This window comes from Corvus brachyrhynchos, unplaced genomic scaffold (genome assembly GCF_000691975.1).
Source record: "Corvus brachyrhynchos isolate BGI_N302 unplaced genomic scaffold, ASM69197v1 scaffold106, whole genome shotgun sequence".
Taxonomy (NCBI): domain Eukaryota; kingdom Metazoa; phylum Chordata; class Aves; order Passeriformes; family Corvidae; genus Corvus; species Corvus brachyrhynchos.
Window position 1 is genome coordinate 2,708,621 of NW_008238834.1, and position 19,415 is coordinate 2,728,035.

Below are 19,415 nucleotides of genomic sequence, written 5' to 3' on the forward strand. Positions count from 1 at the left end.
GTGGCATGAAACGTCCTGTTTGTAAGCATATGCATAAGGAATGCTCTTGGCACACCTTGATAAGTTACTTTGGCCTAAACATCGATTGCCTTTTGTAAAAACCTGTAAGTAAAATAAGTATAATTTGGTTTGAGATTGCTTTGATGATTTGCTTTCTGATCACACCATGATCTGGCTATAAAAGGAAAAGTGAATATATAAAAGTGAAAAGTTATGATATTTGACAAAGAATCTAAAAGCTGAGTCACTTGGTTTTTTACAGAAATGGCAGCTCAGAAAAGGAAGTCTACATTAGTAGAGCCTTCTGCTAAACGTCCAAAGCTGGACAAGAACAGCAAACCATCTTTGTCAAAGAAGGAAAAAGAGGTGTCGGATACAAAACATGGCTCAAATAAATCAAAGCCCAATCAGTGTGCAGTGCAGGAGAAAACTGTACTCAAAACCTCTGTCAAACCAAACAGGTCAGTGACAAAAAAAGTACGTAATTGTTTCGTGTTATCTTGATAGACTACACTAGTGCAGAAACAATCTAAGCAGGGGGAATCCGAGTTAAAGATGCAGCTAAATAGTTAAATAGTGCTAGAAGGGAGATCAGATTTAAATCATTATGTATGCTGTCTGCTACAGGATTTTTCTGTGGAAGCATGTAAGTGTCTTGAAATCCAGAAAGACCTCCTTCAAAAACGTTTCTGAAGTAAAAATAAATTTAATATTATCTAAGCTCATACTTCATTTGAAAGTCACAAGTATCAGTGATTAAAAACTGCTAGACATATTAAAAAGCGTTCATCTGGGGTTCATTGTTCAGTTTTGCAATGCATAAATAACATTAAATACAACACTTAAGAGTAACCAGGTGGAAGTGAGCTCCTTTCTGGAACAATTCTAGGGCAAATTCTTCTAAAACTATTGAGTGTATAAGATCTAGTGTTTTTTAAAAAGAAAAGAAAAAAAGAGGCAGAGGAGGAATGAAAAGAATCTTATGACAAATTCTACTTTCTGGATGCTGAAAAAAATATTATTTGAATCTTTCAGTGATAACACCAATGAACCTGAAGTAGTAACACGCATGACTACAAGATCATCAGCATTGAACTCAAATAATAAAACAATACCTGGCAAAACAGTCCAGCAGCAGCAGCCTAAATCTGCAGAAAAAAAGGAGGTATGCCAGAAAAAATCTGTGCAAGAAATTCCTAAGTCAAAATGCTTAATTGCACCAAACGAGCCAGTAACAAGGAGATCACAGAGACTGCAGCAGTTAACACATGTACATGTTCCAGCAAGATCCCTGCGCAGCAGAGAAGTTAAAGAAGAAAAAGTTTTGGAAGTTAAGCACGGTAGCCAGGCAAAAAGACAGGCTCACAGTGTTGCAGCAAAACCACTGAAATCTGCTGGAGGGAAAACGGAACAGAAAAACATAAAGCCAAACAATACAAACGAGGATAAAGAAATACACGAAGAAGTGACCAGCTCTCTGAAAGAGAAAAAGTGTAAAGCAGGCAATAAAAAAGATAATGCCAGTAGCTTTCAGCACAATCTTCAAGGGTCCTCATCATGTCCTGATGAGAGTCTTGAGGAGGTCAAGAAAGACCAAACAGGCCCTGTATCTCCTAATTCTAGCAACACGAAGAAAGTAGAAATTGATTCTCTTAAGCCAAATTCTACAGCATCTAAGGAAAAGCAACAAACACATCAGACCGTAAAAGCCAGTACAAAACCAAAAAATACTCCACAGCCATCTGTAAGTGAGACAAATGTGGCTGATCAACCAGAGAATGATGCAAAATCTAAAAGGGTGAGCATCCTTGAACTTTGTGAAGAAATTGCAGGTGAGATTGAGTCAGATACAGTAGAAGTGAAAAAAGATTCCCCTAATGCAGAGGATAGCAAAACAGAGGAAAAGCATGATGACACGCAGTTACAGCAAAGTGAAATGCTTACTCAGAAAGAACCCAGTCAAAGTACTCAGTGCAAACGGTTTTTCCCTAGCAAAAAAGCAATGCCTGTCAAATGTACTCTGAATGGTAGAAATAACTCCTCAAACAAAAACTCTAAATGGACCAAAATTAAATTGCTGAAAGCTAGTAACACGAAGCAAAGTAACTCAAATTCTCCAAATGCCCCCAAGCTTCCTTTTCTGAAAGATTTCCCTGAAGTTTCAGAGGCAAGTCAAATGGCTGCAGAAGCAGAGCTTTCAAAGGCACAAGGCAAGCTGTCAACAAGACTGTTTGAGAATGAAAGTACAACTTGTGTGCAGGAGAAATCAAATACTTCATCTGAAAGAGCTGAAGCTAAAGAAGTGACATTAGAAACAAAACAGCCCACAAGGAAAGATGCAGAAAATGGTTTGTTGCCTAACTTGACAAAACGTTTATGTGAGCCAAGACCAGATGAGGTAAGTTATTTTAATTATGTTGTTCAGTGGGAGGTTGTTCTAAATCTATTTTGTTTTCTGAGAATCCCATGCTCAGAACTGTTTTAACACTGATTTTCTTTTACAGTAATCTGAAATTTTCAAATGTATTAAAGATTTACTGCTGCGTTGTCATAGATGGGTGATAGTAAACTGAAAAATTAATCGATTTTACCTTCCTAGATTCTGTTGTTAACTAAATGTTGATCAGTAAAATTTTGTGCTGGAGCCAAAGGTTGTACAGATTCATGTGGACACTTCTTTGTGCCTTCAGTTTCTATAGCTGCTTTGTTCTGCAAAGGTGTATTAGGAGAGCACTTGTTTCTCTCTCATTTCCCTATCTGAATGAGTTTCTATTAAAATTTAGGATTTTAAGGAAACTCTGTTATATAGGAAATATTTTACAAGCTTATATATAAAATGAAAAAGATTTTTTTCAAAATCAATACCACAAAGTTCAACATGGACTAGCTAATCAATTGCACTTTGTCTGCTTAAATTAACACAGGAATCAGAAAACCAGTGCTGTATTCAGCATGTTAATACTTAGTTAAATGACTGGTTTTGTTAATAGGTTAAAGACATTGGATAGCTTGCATGTTTTTTTATTTAATGTTTTCTGTTTTGCCTAGAACTTCCGATTACATTTGGAATCAAGTCCAGAAAGTTCTCCAGTAAAGTGTGTTACAGCTCCTAGGCCACCAAAACAATTGAAAAAAGAACCCAGAGAAAGTGAACCTCAAGGTAACTGTCTAGTATGAATTTCTCCACTTGGTTTGATCAGTTCTGTGGGAAGCATAAGTCTCCCTTTAAGAGGAGTGCTTCACAGAGTAAGGTGTAGCTGGCACACAGCTGAACTTCTGGGGGTGGAGCTGTTGACCGGCGGTTTTGTATGGCTTTGTGTGACACCCAGGGCCACTTGAGTAGCTGAAATGTACTGAACCAAAATGTATTTTTTTCTCTGGGCTGTGCAGTGAGAAAGAGGGGAAACCCAACCAGATTCTTTCCTATTCCATGTAATAAAGCAGTAGAACTTCCATATTTCAGTTGGCTTCTTCTCTTGGCTTGGTTTTTGTTACTTCTCTGCTCTATTTCCTTTGAATAAGTATCTGCATTTCTTCTAAATTTTTCTACTTGATCTTAACCAAATTATTACTTCAGTAATCATTCTCCTGTTTTTATTACATAGTCTTCATTTATCAGCACGTGAATGCAGTTTGTGAAAGCTTATGATGAGTGTGATGTGAATGTTTTGACTGAAGTACATTTGACTAAGAAATACTATCAGTGGGTCACTAACTTTTCATTAATTTTTTTTCTGTTCTTAGTGGTGAGGGGTTTGTTCTGGGGTTTTGGTGTATTTTCTTAGTCTGAACCTTAGTTCGAATGCACTGTTCTATTATTTAGCTTAACTAAATAGTTGGGGTTTCTTTCCTGCCATTGTAGGATACTTTTGAAGGGTAAACACTCTTAATTTCTCTTGGAGAATTAAAAAAAAATTTTTTTTCTTTCTTTTGTTATTCTTGATTGTTTTTCTTTAGTGTTTTTCTTAAGTGTTGTAGAACATGCTTCAGGGGGGGCATACTATACATTTATTATTCTGATAAAATATATACAGCTATTTATATATGTGTGTCAGTATAAACATATTTAAAATCCTATATAGTTTACTGCTGGCCTTGTTTAGCTGCTGCAAAGTGTTCTGCAGAATTGCTGTCAAAATGCTGGAGAAAAATGCCTTTTTTTTAATAAGTATACCAGGAGAAAAATGTGAATACTGCCTCAAACTTGAAATTTTTTTTAGGCCATGAACAGATTGCAAAGTTGTCTTGAATATGCTTTTTGAAATTCACTGTTTGTGTAACTCAAATTTCCTTTGCAACTAAAAACTTTATAATGAAGTTACGATCTTTGATTAATTGTAGATTTGGCTCCCACGCAGTTGATGCAAACATCACTTACAAGTCAAGCTTCTGAATCTGAGAACAGGTATAGTATTTCATACATTAGGAAATTGCAGTAACCTTGCATAGAGTTATGAGAGAATTTATTACAAAACTGTTGTCTCCCAGCCTCAGTTTTCAGTTTCAAATAAGTGACTTGTCCTTTGTTTATACAGACTTTCATTTTACCCCATTGTTAAGGGATGTTTTTGCTTTGCTAAGGAAATCATCAAGATATTTTTAGCTGTGCATTTATTTCAAAAAGTATTATTTAACAGAGTTGGAAAAACATTTTTACTGGTCTCTTCCTCAGATGGGAACCAGAGAGTAAGGGAAGGATTTGCCACATGATTTTCACTTGCTGAATTATTTCACTTAGGTTTGGAGTTTTTTACTCCTTGAACTATGGGAGTCTTGTACATGTGAAATCTTTTTAGGTGGGGAAGAGGGGATTTAATTTGGAATTTCATGATTGCTGTGAAATGAAGGTGTCAGCAGCCATATTAAAAAGAAAAAGTTCTTAGTACTAAGTTTGTCTTACAGTTCAGGTTTGCATTTTAGCCTTGATCACGTTGACTTACAGTTTTTTGAGCAGTCCTGGCATAGACTCTGGTTTTAGTCAATTACAAGCTAAAGACAAAAATTTCTTTGTATCTGATACCTTGAGCAGTAGCAGTGGTCAGTGTGTTGTTACTGCTTTCTATATTCATAATGGGGACAAAAAGAAATGTTTCAGGTTAATTTTCAGTACATCTCTCTGAGGCCCCATTAACAATTCTGACTAACCAACTCCTTTGTACATGTTGAAAAACTAAACTACTATGGAACTTCACAGAAGATGGATAAGGAAGATAGATGCAAACTACTTAAATGAGTGGTTTAAAATGTATTGATAAGTATTACAATAACTTCGATTTTTCATGTTTTTATTCTCAATGGTCAAACAGGTTTATGGTATCTAACTTAAATTTATTACCTTTACTGCCTGAACAGGCTCCTATTGCTTTACTATTATCTGAATATATATTTTAATTTTGAGACCTTTCTTACCCTGCTTTCTCTATGATGTCCAAGATTTAAGCCATCGTTCTTTCTGTGGTACTCCCGCCATAACATAGAGTAATCTGTTATCTGTGTGCACATCAACAGTGACGTAGCTCTCTTTAGGGCTTTGTAGGAAAAGGCAAACCTTTAAGTAGCTACTTAATGCAAATTTTAGGGCACATGAAAGGAATAAATAATTAACCCTAATTTAACACAAAAAATACTGTTTTAAAAGTGTCTGGCAAGAGTGTTATTTTTTAAAAAGCTCTCTGGATTAACCTGCTGCCTGTGCTACAGCAGGTGCCACAATTAAGCGTTTGGTCCTGTGTCCTTACTTGGCTCAGAAACAGAAAATATGTAAATATCTAGTATGTATTGAAGTATGTGTATTTTTGTGTGTGTTTTGCTTTGGCAATCTCCACGAGTTTTATCCAAACCTGGAATAAATGTCATTTTTTTCCCCTGAATACGGTAGCAAGTTCATAGAATGACTTTGGTGACGTATTTTCCAGTGTTTTCTCTCAGCTGTGACAAGGGGAAATTTAAACTCAGTGAGATTGCAGTGATACCCATGCATTTATTCCTTGGGTCCTCTTCTTCCTCCCTTCACTGTCAGTTGTTAGAAGAGAGTAAGTTTTAATTGTAAGGATTTGACATCTGGTTTAGATTTGTGAGAATGTATTTACATGGTCTGCTTTAGCAGCCTGATGTATGATACCTAAACCTTACACTGGAAATATATAGCGTTAGACACCATTGGTCATGCTCTGGAAGTTCCTCTTTTGAATGCTGGTGCTAATGGTTGTGACTAATTGACCCACTTGATAATAATTTTTTCCTCATAAACCAAAAAATTCTTGTAGTTAGGCTAGTCACAGACTGTGTTTTTTGATTAATCCTTTTATTTCCTTAGTTTTCCATTTGAATTGCAGATAAAAATATACAGGACTGTGTTTTATGTAAGTAATTTGGATTAGCATCTTGGTAAAGTTTGTACTAATCACAGTGGTTCTGAATATCTAGCATGATGTGTATAAGCAGTTCCATTTTTAACATGAAATGTATTTGTATTTCAAGGGTTCCATTGTCAAATCCTTCATTAGCATCAAAATGCAGTAACTTGCCATCATCTGAGGAACATATTCAGAAGCTAAAAGAAGCAGGAAAAGATGGTGATAAGCAGCTGATCACAGTAAGTAATACCCTTTTAGTAAGGCTTATAGCTTCTCGAAGAAATTACTTCTGAATTTGCAGTGCTGTGTTTTAACAAATTTGTCTAAAAATCATTACTTATTCATACTACTTACCACCACTGTAAATGACTTGTAAAAGTAGAACCTGTACTAAATTGCCATTCAGTGTTGATGGGAGATTGGTGGCAGCAAGCCTTAATGTTTAATGTTTCTTGTTAAAATAAATTTCTGCAATTTCTAAATAGAATGGCTGTTCTTGGAAAATAGGGAGAGTGAATGTGTCTTTACTTCCGTGTAAATTATCAGTTTCTTAAAATTTCAGATTTATAGGAGGAGATGCATCTGGTAGATTGCGTGCAAAATTAATACCAACAGATTTGTTCCTGTGTCCTTAAAGTGTCCATTGTTCTGAGACCAACTTAAAGATTTCCCAGTGCATGCACTTATTTTTACCATAGTATTTAAGCAACAGTACCAGTTAGGTTATTTATTCTTACCCTTTTGACTGTTAGCTACGAAATACAGGTAACAATAAAATGCAAAATGAGAAGGGAGTGACACAGTTGTTCTGTCGTCTTGTAGAATCACACAACTTGATTGTGAGAGAGTTGGAGTTTTTAGTTGTTTTGGTTTGTGTTTTTAATAACCCCCATGTCAGCTAATCCTTGAGAAATGAAAGGCTAGAGAGGGAGAGGAATCCAGGCCATTAGGAAGGACGCAAGTTTCTTATGAAATTATACCTCTCATACATATAATTGGAGATGTTACTAAATCGTAATTTTTTCATGTAATACATGGATTATACACATGGAAGTATTTACTGAAATAGAACCAAGTGAATTCTGAACACTGTCTTATATCCATATTGAAATATTTTAAAACTAGAGCTTCCTAGAACTAAATTTATAAATATATCCTTCATTTGCCTGAAGTTACACAAATCTAGGCACATACAAATCTAGGCATGTGAATGCCCAGCCGCAGAATAACTGAACTGTGTCTAACGTTTAAGAAGTATTTCAGTTACTGCCTCTTTGAAATTCATTTTACCAACAAAATTAAAATAAATTATTAAATATTTTAACTACATTAAAAGGACTATAAGAATATCCCTTTTCATTTCTGTAAAAGTAACTTAATTTTTACTCACACAGTAATAGAACTTGGCTGAAAAGTTGCTAGGATCTTTGACAAGAAGAAATACAGAACTTCCTGCTTTGCTACTGAAGAGGGGTTGTGTAGCCCTCTGCAGTGTTTATTATACAAAGAGAATTTTTGCAAGTTACTGACTACTATGCTGGTAGTATCCTTGTATTCAGCTAGAATTAGGAGAGTAATCTTTTCTTTAGGTATACAACAATAAAAGTTATTTACCAAACAAAATTTTAAAGAAAGGGTCATTGATGAAGAGCAATGGGGAAAATGAGGAAGAATGGGAGAGACTTAGTTTGTGGTTTTCTGTGTGTATTTCTGGAAAATGCAAGTGAGCATTGTATTTAATTTCTGAATGTGCAAGTAACAGCTTCACAGTATCTTGCATATTTCAGCACTTCATACAAATCTAATTCACTTTGATTTCATTGAGTTCAGAGTAGGCTTTTTATTGTGTGGAAAGGGCATTTTAATCCTTTTTATTGGTATTTCAGTTTACCAAGAAAACATTAGATAAGGTATTGGTCTGTTGTTCTTTTACCTTGGGGAAAACTGCTCTTTTGTCAAAACAGAGAGAGGAACCCAAATACTAGGTAAGCCACTTTGTAAAATACTGACCTTGACCTTGATTACAGTGGAGATGAGACGCAGTTACATTTAGAATAGTTTGTGCCAGCTTCTGGAGGTGAAAAGTGGCTAAATTCATTTCTAAAGTACTAGACTTTCCTCTTACAAATACTCAAAAGATTGGGGAATAAATGCATGTAATAAAATAAGGTACATTTTGTAATTAATAGTTTTGCTTGCAAAACAATGGTGAGTTTTTAAAATGTGGCTTCAGAATGGCTGGGCTTATTTTTCTATTAGTAGTTGTAATTATTTTCAAAGGTGTTTATGTTGTGAGAACAGAGAAATTATGAATTTGGTTTAAAAACTGCTGAAATTGAAATTTCTCCTATGTGGAGAGCAGTCTCACTACACAAGGTCGAATCACTTAAATTAGCATTTATAGTGTCTACAAAATTATAGTTAATAGCTAGAAATCATTTTTATTTTAAGTGTCTGGCATGTTAAGAGAAGCAGTTGCATTATTCTTTACCTTGAGCAAAGTTGGGAAGTCATGCTTTTATTCTTAGCAAGAGACATTTAATTAGCACTTTGTTAGCTTAAAAAAAAAATTAAATGCCTGAAAGATGCAATTTTGGGCTCTCCAGTGTGAAATCTGATTCTCTTGCAGATCTGTCAAGCCAGTCCATCTTAATGTATGTACAGAATCCTTTATTCTTTTTGTAACCAAAGCTGAAAAACTAATTATTTATTTGACTAGTCACATAATGCAGTATCTTTATTTTGCTGCTTTTTTACTACTGAATTTTCCTAGTCTTTTGTATGTACGTTTGACACCTGTCTTTTTAATTTTCTTTGCGGTATCTGAGGCTCAGAATCTGGAATGTTACAGTATTGTCTGTGTATTCTAATCTTTTTGGTCCCTGAGCTATATTTAGAGAGGTGTTATGGTAAAACTGGGCTTTGTTTTTCACAATATGCTTTGGTTTTTTCATATTTAATCCTTAAAGATGTATCTTAGCCTCCTCCCGTATGATTGCTATAATGAATAGCTTAGTTTTCTTTTTTTCTTAAGTAATATAATCTTTACAAGCTTTAAGGCTGTTTGGCTGTAAGAGAAGTGAAATAACACAAATTCTGTTCGTAGAAGAAATTTTTAGTAGCTGCACTTGCACCAGTCTTTCTTGGTACACATCATCTATTTATCTGGGCAACTTTCAAACATAAAATTATCTTCATTTTGTAGAAGTACATCTAAGTCAAACGATGGGTTGTTTCTGTTCAGATTTGCTTGCTGTCACACATCTTAAAAAGCAAGTCTCTTCAGAGCATGGAACTTCAGCTGAGAACAGCAAAGAGTCTAATATTCCAACAAACTTCATAAAGCAAACAGTGCCAGAAAACAATGGTGTTTGAAGTGACATGCAAAGACTTAGGCTCAGACTGAGGAGAGTATGATCTCTTTTTTTGCGGGAAAGAAATTAAGGTCGAGGCTTAAAATCCACTGCATTCCAAATCCGTGACTTAGTGTTTGATGGAATAGTCTGCTCTGAATATTTGTGAACTGCGCCCCTTACACTTCATTTAAATGAAGTTCAGTTGGTAGGTCAGCAGGTTGCATGAAGCTCCATAGGAAGCTTTATAGACTAATGCACTGGAATTGTTCTTTACTTTGCAATTACATGAATGTGATTTGCAAATACAGGAACTTGAATATGAAATCATCTGTTCTTTTAACTTCTGAAATAGAAATATAAATGCACAAAGCACATGTTTTCAGTTTTGATCAAAGGAGAGATGCTGTACAACCAAGACAAGGAAAGTCAGTTGTTTTCATCTTGTAAAAATTCTGCTTGCCTGTCCGACCTAGGACAGAATTTTGACCATAAAAATAAGAATTCATAAAAGCATTAATGCTACAAAGGAACGTCCTAAATAATTACCTGTGAAGCACAGGGATACTTACTCCATTTTGAGGAGGTCTGTTGCTTTGAATCTGGCTAGTATCTTGAAAATAAGTCATCAGTTTTAGAAAAAAATACATAAAATGAATGAACAGTGAAAACAAATCACCAAAGTGATAGAAGGATAGTATAGAGTTATGGAGACCTATTTTGCCTTTCTAGAGCTCTGAGTTAATGCCTGGATGCTAGCAAATGTGATTAAATGTAGTTGATCTTTATAAGTATCAGCAAGTGCATGGATCAGGATTGCTTGATGGAAGGTGCTTTTGATTCTTAGGTTTGAGTTGGTGCTACATGTGGATGTGATGTGCATGCTGATCCAGTTTACACATTTGGATATTATACTTGAATTTTTCTTTACATATATTTTGATTAAAATTGAACACAGTTTCCTGCTTGACTGAAATAGGTTATCTATTAAATAAATATTTTTATTTAAGGTGAAAACGCAGCCCTTAGCGGAAATAATAAGTGTAAGAGTGATTTCTTATGAGCCTGAAGAAACTTGCATCGCAATCATTTGAAGTTGCTATTTTCTTCCTTAAACTGATATAGTCTGGTTAGGCAATTTCTCTGAAGATTTAGAGAATGGCTTTTGGGCAATCTCTCATTGTTCTCTTTAGTTCAGTACTGCCTCTCTCCTGTCCTGTAAGCCCAGTGAAAACGAGACAGTGACTGCTGTGTAAGCATAAGGGAGGGAGTTTGGTACTTGAGAGCAGTTACTTTTCTTCCTACACAAATGGTGCCCTTTGGGACAGCTCTGTTATTACAGGGATGGTATTCTTCCTTATTATCACTTCTTCCCGGTTCTTCTTCACTGCAGCAACCCAGCTTAGTCTTGCAAATTCAGGTGGCTTGTAAGTGGTGTCCTTTGTCCTGACGGGAGGTGGGAATGTTTTGTAACGTTAGCTGGGAGCTGCTACAGGAATTCAGGCCCCAAGGCCACTAACATTGTGTTGTGGGTTAACCCTGGCAGGCAGCTGAGCACCATGCAGCTCCTCCCTCATTGCCCCCAAGTGGGATGGGGGAGAGCAGTTTCACAGGTAAAGCAAAAGCAGTGCATGCAAGCAAAGCAAATTAAGGAATTCATTCACTACTGTTCATCAGCTTGTAGGTGTTCAGCCTTCTCTGAGAAAGCAGGACTTCATCATGTGTGACAGTTGGGAAGATAAATGCCATTAACTTCAAACACCCTCCCCTTCCTCCCTCTTTCCCCAGCTCTTATTGCTCAGCACGATGCCATACGGCGTGGGATAGCCCTGTGGTCAGGTGGGATCAGTTGGTCCTGGCTCTGTCCCCTCCCAGCTTCTTGGCACCCCCATCCTCCTTGCTGGCACAGCAGTGTGAGAAACAGAAAAGACCTTGAATGCTGTGTAAGCACTGTGCAGCAATAGCTAAAACATCCCTGTGTTATCATCCCTGCTTTGGTCACAGATCTAATACACAGCACCGCAGCACCTGCTGTGAAGGAAATTAACCTTATCTGAGCCAAAACCTGTGCTCATCAGAACACTTTCTGTGATATTCCTGATTAATATTTTTATATAGGTTAAGAACCTGTCCATCATAAATATTGTGCAGATTTATTTTCTTACTTTGTATTGTTTTTCATTTTGCTTTAGCCAATGACTAGTGAAGATACAATTTCGTGATGGGTGATGACCCTCCATTTTCATTTTTCAAGTATATTAAGTAAAACTAGAAACATCACAGCTTTGAAAGTTTCAAGTTGGTTTTGTTAGAATAGCTCTTTAGGAAGATGGGCACTGGTGACGGGCTGGTTTTTTCTTGGTTGGTTTGGGTTTTTTGTTCAAAATGAAGACTGGATTTTATTCTGAGTTGGGACATGTCTTCTGATCCTCCTGGTCAGCAAGGGGATCTATCCATCAGCTTCAGTCTTGAATGCATTTTTCACTGAAATAGCATTCTTTGACCTTTTAATTTTCTTTGGAGAGCCCCAAAATCTTTGTGTTGTTTCTTCCTGCACTTCTTGTATTTCCTTTCCAGCCTGCCTGTTTCTCTGGCTGGGCTTTATTCTTTGTTCTGTGAAAAGACTAGAGAAGAGGAAAAAACAATCTTCCTCTAACTAATACTAGCTAATCAAGACGAAGGTGACCTAATCTGTGCCTGAAGAGAGAGAAAAGAAAGGAAGAAAAAAAAAGGCCCCTTTTCATCTCCTACAGAGGCACCAAATGCCTTTTTTGCTTGCAGGGTTCCTTATTGCACATATGGAGGATCAGGAGACATGCACCTTCTCAAAGAAGATATTGGTAAGACTTTTCTTTCTGTCTAACACAGAATTAAGAAAGCCTTCTGAATTTAAGGCAGTGTTGTCTCAATGTTCAGTTACAGTTAGCCTTGAAACAGTGGATATCCTGTACTTGAGGATTGCCTGAGGTGCTGGAATGCTTAATTGCCATCTACACGTGCAGAATTTGCTTAGGAAATGAAAGTATATTTTTTCTTTATTGTTATTGTTTAGAAAACTGAGTTGTAATGGAGTAACACGTTTTTTTTCTGCCTGAAACCCCACATTTTCTTGAATATTCATAAGAAAAACATCTCTGTAAATTCTGAGTGCCAAACCTCTTGCATCTTTTTCTACTTGTGACAAGTCAGCACTTTATTTTTCAGTATCTGATGTTTGCTGAGAAGATTCCACCCCTACACTTTCAAATCCTAGTTATATTTACTCATAATACAGAAGGTGCTCCTAGGTTGTTGGGGTTTGGGGTTTTTCAGTTTTGTTTTGTTCGGGGTTTGTTTTGCTTGGCTTGGGATTTTTTTGTTGTTGTTGTTCTGGTTTTTTGGCAGCATTTTTTGTAGTTTTTTCGTTTTGTTTTTTTGGTTGGTTGTTGTTGAGCTCTTCCCATTAGGAAGGTCTGGCAAGCTTTAATGCAGTATTATGATTTGGGACTTTTTTCCTCTGGATGCATGCCCTTTCCACTTTTGCTTATGCAATGGCATCAGTTTAAAAATAGTCAGATCCTCTAGATGTTTTATTGAAGTACAAAAATGCATTCTTCATAATTCCTTACTTTATTTTGCATGTCCTTTTCTGTTGTTGTAGTCTGTGTTGGATTTTAAAGCTCCTGCTTTTAATTTTTGGCTGAAGTATTATGTCCTGTGCTGTGGCTTTGAAATAATACTTCAGTTATGCAAAAATCTTCTTCCTTGTCTTCAGGAGACTGTAAAATATTTCCTAAAGGCTGTACTCCACATTTATCAGGGCTGTGCAGTTCAAAAGATTGCTTTAGGTACTACAGTGTGCTTTTTTTGATAATTCATGAAACAGGGTTTTCATATTAACCTATGTTGTTAGCCCATTGATAAAACTGAATATGTGTAAAATAGTAGTATCTGTGAAATCCTTAGAAAACAAAATCCAAAGGGAAAATCTCCCCCCAAAACTCGAAGCCACTGATACCAGCAACATCTGAGAAAGTCTGACTGTAAATACAATATGGCAGTACTATTCCAGGGGAGTAATCTATTCCTGGAAACTTGCAAAACAGCATATGTATTTACAAGGCAAGATGGGGTGAGCTAGGAGGCCAGAGAACTTTGAGAATATCCTTGCCTTGAGTTTTCTGATGACTTCCTACATAACTAGGTTTTTTTTTGGCTTGAGATTTTTGTTAGTAAACTTACAGGTTAGTTTAATACCTTGAGCTTCTTCATTATTTGAACAGAAACCACTTTACAAGACTTACTGCAGTACAAATACTTAAGACTTGCTTTATGTAGCTGATTTTCTAATTTAAATGGTGGGGTTTCTTGGCATATATTCCAAGCATCAAAGTACATTTCACTTACCCTCCTCTAGATATAGGGGCTATGTTCTCCGTGTTCAAGATAGGATTTTTAGGTTTGGTTCAGTTGGTTCATCTCTAGATAGTCAGCTGTACTGCCTTTTATCATTCAGGTATTAACCCTTGAAATGCAGTATCTTTTGGTGGCTAGAATAGGTACTTTGTTTTGCTGCTTTAGAGGAGGTCTGCAGGTGAAATAAAATGTGTTAGGTTTGATTTTTGCGCTTTTAAAAAGCTTGTCTTATTCTGACTTTACAAATCTAACCTCAGGGTTCATCTTTCCCTTTTCCTTCAGAAACATAATGTACTCCTGTTTCTCCTTCTGTATACAGTAGGAATCTATATGTTGATGTATGGTTAAAGCAATGACTTCCTAGATTCAGCTTCTTTGTTTTGGCTGAGTTCCATAGATGTGCTCCTAAGGAGATGTTCAACTCTGAGTTTGTCTGGCCTGTTGTGCCTTTAGTTTCTTCCTGGAAAGAAACTGATACCTACGCTTTAGATGGCACTAATGTCTCTTTGAAATAAGTTGCTGTTGTGTGGAGAATTGAACTGTTGTTTAGCTCTTAGACATGCCTTTGAAGATGGAAGGAATAGAAAATGTTTTGTAAATACTTCTTCTGTGTTGCAAAATGCTAACTTCTGTAAAATTCAGTTCATGTGATCTGTTTCCTTGCAAATTGCGCACACAGATCAATTTAATGTTAAGAAACACCCTCAAATCTTTTTTTCCTCATGTAGTGTACTGGTTTAGAGTAGAATAGAATAACCTCTTGTTTCTCTATTGCTTGTGATGTATGTTTAAATAAATTAAAAGTGACATTTATTGCTGCTTACATAAGCTCAATTTCCAGATGTAGTTGAAGAGAAAAAAAAGTAGTTTGAGCATTAAGCGGTAACTTAAACATGCCTTTTTGGCTAGGGATTTCATCCTAACTGGTATTCTTTTGCTCTTTGCAAAAGGCAACCCCAGCACCTGGTACTTCACTCTTTTTTAGGCACTGACTCTGAAATCTGAGGATGTTTCCAAATTAATAACACTTTTAATGAATAAACATAAAGCAATAGGTAGAGTAGTGCCCTGAGTTTGGTAATGGTTGCATACAGAGTAGGAGGATAACCTAGAAGGTCATGAGTACTAGGATTTTCCATTTGCAGTGTAGCTGCTATACGGTGTCTCAAAAATTGCCTTGAAAGATTTGGTATTGATCAGCTGTTGCAGGCATTTTGCTGATCTTAATGATTATTTCCATAGCTTTTGTTTTTTTATAATACCCTTCCAGATTTTCAGGAAAATGGCTCACCTGTGGCCTACCTCAAAGCAGCTCACAACCAAAAGACAAGCAGCAGCAGAAGTGTGGGGAAAACCAAATAGTGTGGGGCTGGATATGGGAATTTTCTTTGTGGAAGATGTTTATATTTCTGCAGATGGGAAAATGAAGGAAGAATTCTCTGTTCTTTGTATGTCATAAAATAAAAGTAATTTGTTCAGAAGTTATGGGGGTGGAGGTAGTTTTTTTAGGTGGAGTTTGTCTTGGGATTGATGCCTGTGCCTTTTAAGGGTATATGGGTTTTTGAAAGATGAAATTCTAAATTCTGTGCTTGTTGTTTCTCCTGTTTCACCCCGTTTTAGCCTTTGTGTTGAATTTCCAGAAGATATGCTATTAGGAGGGATATCCAATTCAATGGAAGTTCTGTTCAACTGTATTTACCGCGCAAGGAATTGATAAATACCTGTTTTGTGGGTTATTTGTTGGTTTGGTTTTGTTGTTTTTCTTTTTTTATAGGATGGAGGACAGAAGAGATTTGGTGCTATTTCCTGTAATATTTGTGGAATGCTTTACACTGTGTCAAATCCAGAGGATGAAACCCAACATCTGTTATTCCACAACCAGTTCATAAGTGCGGTTAAATATGTGGTAAGAAAACCTTCTCTTTTGAAAGACATAAACAATATCTTCTGTTCGCTGTGTACTAGTTACAATTCATATTACATTAAGTTGTGTTTTAATAAATTATTATCACAGTAGGCCACAAATCATCCACTTTGGGAAATAAATGTTTTTAAAAGCCGTGGTAGAGAGGTTATATGTTATGTATAAAATTAGTTAGTACAGTAATGGCGTTTCACTGCCATATTACTATTTGTGCTACAATTACCTGATCTTTGGGAGGTGTGAGGATAGCGATAGGAAAACAAAGGAATGTCACTCTTCTGAAAGTACTAAATACAGATTTCTGTACCACTGGTGTTTGCAGCGATTAACTTAATAGTCAGATGAAGGGCTGACTGTCCTCCTTCTGTAAGTGTGTGATCTTAGATGACTTATAAATTACTTTTCCATTAATTATGTGTAATTTGAGGAGAGACTGCCTAGGAACTCAACTGATACAACTTCATAGTGTATTGAAGCTATACTGAATTTATAATGAGATTGTGATCTCCAAAATACAAAGTATTATTTCAAAGCTTCATTAGATATGCTGTCTCTGATTATATCTCTCATAATAAATCTCAGATTTGAAAAATGCTGTATAATTTCAAGTACATTGTAAAATCAGCTACTTCACACTAGCTGATATTACAAGACATAGGAAATGCCTGTTGACATGTCTGAAATCCAGAATAGAATCCACAAAGTTTATTTTCTTTATCATACATGTTACCTTCAGTACTCTACACTCGAGTAGATAAGACCTCCAGGATAACTGAACTGAGGCCACCTATTTATTTCATGTAGGTACCAAATGGCTGTTGGGCTACTCTTAAATCTCAAGCACAGCTTTATCACACTGTTTGCAAATATAAAGATGTAACTTCATAACTAAAGTGCTTGAAACTCCCTGGTGAATAGTTCTGGTATTTATTCTGTCCTTGGTTAGTTTTCGCCAAATAATCCAGATGTCTGGAAAGATCTCTTCTGATACACATTGGCTGCATCGTAGGGTGGGACTGGGCAGAAAGTGTGATGGAACTCAGTGCATTATAATGGCAGCATAAAATACATTTCCCCATTTTATCCTGTTTTTCCTCCCTCTCCCCACCCAAGTACTTTCAGATCTTGAATGTTACCAAAGATGTAAACATAACTTACAGAAGATGGTGTTTAGTTCTTTTGGACAGAAGCTGGCACATGAGTTCAATAGCTACTTAAAGCTGCTATGTTCATGTAGGTAAGAAGCTGTACTGAAGTTCTGAAAGTTTTGGAAGTTGAAAGAGCTGGAATTTCACACTTGTGTGTATGTCTAGGGTAACATAATTAACATAAAAGTGAATGAGCACACTGCCTTAAACCAGTCATAAATAACTTCATACAGAGTTAGGCATGCTTTTAATTGGAGAAAAACTTTCCCTGTTATTTTCTCACTTGCTAGCCATCTTCTTAAAACTTCCAACAATATGTACTCAAGCAAATTATTTGTATTGTCAGTTCAGTGAGTAAACAGTTTTCTCTCTGTAATCTTCTGAGGCTTTAGTTGTGTGTTATGACATTGTAGACAACTGTAGAACCATGGAGCCATTAATGCCTTAGGTTTTAACTTTCATATTTTTCAAATCCTGTACTGCCTAGTGTGTAACTCTGAAGTTTCTTGTAGCCTGTTAATTTCTGCTCTCTCACGCTAGGTAGGCATAACAAAGCCTCTCCAGGCCTGCCCTCCAAGGACACTCAGACCATCCTAGGCCCAAAATATGCAAACCAACATCTTAAGAGGGGGGTGAGCTTGGGGAAACTACATCATTAACTGAAGCTTTAATTGGAGAATTAACCCTGATATACAAATGAACCAAACTTACAAAAGTGTGAAGAACTCGTGAGCTCTCATCCATCTTGGGGTCCATCTTGGCAGTAGCTTCTGGCTCCCAGGGTGTACCTTTGAAGGCCTTTCAAATAAATACCCACCTTTATTTCTTATTTTTGTCCAGTCTCTGTTTTTAGGTGGCCTCTCAAGGCATCACCATGATTTAGATGGTTATTCTGGAATGGAAACTGCAGAGTAAGAGGCAAAAGAAGAACTCTTAACGGGTCTTCAAATTCCCCTCTGATTTTTTTTTTCCCCTCATAACAATATTTTTCCCTCAAACAATCTTAACACTGTTTTCTGCATGGGTGAACAACTTTTGCCATGCTAAATAGATAAGTTTATACCACTAGTCATTTGATCTGGAGTCAGTGGTTCTTGGTTGATAGTATTGTGACAGAAACATTCTCACCTCCTCTTAGAAAATAATTTCAATTTAAGATAAGCCTTCTTGTCAGTGAATTAGTACACCAAGTGACTACTTGTTAATTCTTAGTCATCCAGAAATACCAGAATGATTGCTAATTATCCTGGTTTTGCTAGGAGGTTTTTTGTGGGGATTGTTGAGAGGATGGCTCATAGGTTTCTGGATATTTGTATGTCGGTACTGTGTTGAAATTTTAACTGCCTTCCTTCCTTGCCCTGACAATGTTAGCTGGACAGTAGCATCAGGGGATTAAAAAAAGTGTACTAGGGTGTGTCCCAGTAACTCCTTGGTTAGGCTTTCTGGTCCAGGAAGATGTGGTCTCAGTGACCTTGATGTGTTACTTGATTAGCTCTCCTAACACTTGTTTATATGTAGTTGGTATGTTTGGCATTACTTGTGATTTAGAGGCCATTCTAAGATACCTTATAAGCATTTGTCATTCACATTCTTCATTTCGTATGATGAGGTCCCAGTCTGACTTGAGAAAAACTTTTTTTAGTTTTTTCTCCCTTTTAAACATCTCTTGTTATGGGCTCAGTCGTTCTATGAATGATTCATTTCACGGACTCAAAAAAAGTAGGTCTGTATACATTATCATACTAGAGCTTCTTGCTGTGAGCTGTGAAAATGGACATTATTGTTAGTGTCTTGCCCACCTGCACGCAGCTGCTCTGTGGGTTTTTTAAAAAGTTTTGAGTAGCCAGAAGGTAGTTTGCATGTAAATAATAAATTATTTTTTATCCTCAACAAAATAAAATTTTGATTGGTGGGTTTTTTTAAAGGCCTATCTTACTTCTTGTAGTAAAATATTCTGTTTAGGTCTCTAGAAATATCATGATGCCCCCAAAAGAAGGACAGGCTAACAAGGAGATGGTATTGGATACTTGCTTTGTCATGGATATCTGATAGAGATGATAAGGAAATTATAGTCCTTTTGTGCAGAGAGGAAGTTTGGCAAATGTAATGACATTTTCTAGATTTTAGGAACAGAAGATTGGCAAGGATTGATACAGGTTTTCTTAAGGGTGACATTTGCTATTAATAGAAGTGTGCAGATTAAATTAGCAAGAAGGTAAAATGGACAAGGTATAGCACT

At 36.3% G+C, this 19,415-nt stretch overlaps 1 protein-coding gene across 2 annotated transcripts in view; it reads left to right on the top strand.

The window, feature by feature from the left end:
• The window catches only part of ESCO1 (establishment of sister chromatid cohesion N-acetyltransferase 1), a 31,031-nt gene continuing 11,616 nt past the window's right edge, over positions 1-19,415 (top strand). For both annotated transcript variants that reach the window (XR_001863319.1, XM_008636814.2), the window contains exons 1-7: positions 1-104; positions 263-461; positions 1,036-2,398; positions 3,049-3,160; positions 4,342-4,405; positions 6,481-6,595; positions 15,879-16,010. Coding sequence is in view for 1 of the 2 variants with exons in the window: in XM_008636814.2 (XP_008635036.1) it covers positions 265-461; positions 1,036-2,398; positions 3,049-3,160; positions 4,342-4,405; positions 6,481-6,595; positions 15,879-16,010 (1,983 nt within the window). In the remaining variant the exon portion in view is untranslated. The remainder of the gene's footprint in view (positions 105-262; positions 462-1,035; positions 2,399-3,048; positions 3,161-4,341; positions 4,406-6,480; positions 6,596-15,878; positions 16,011-19,415) is intronic.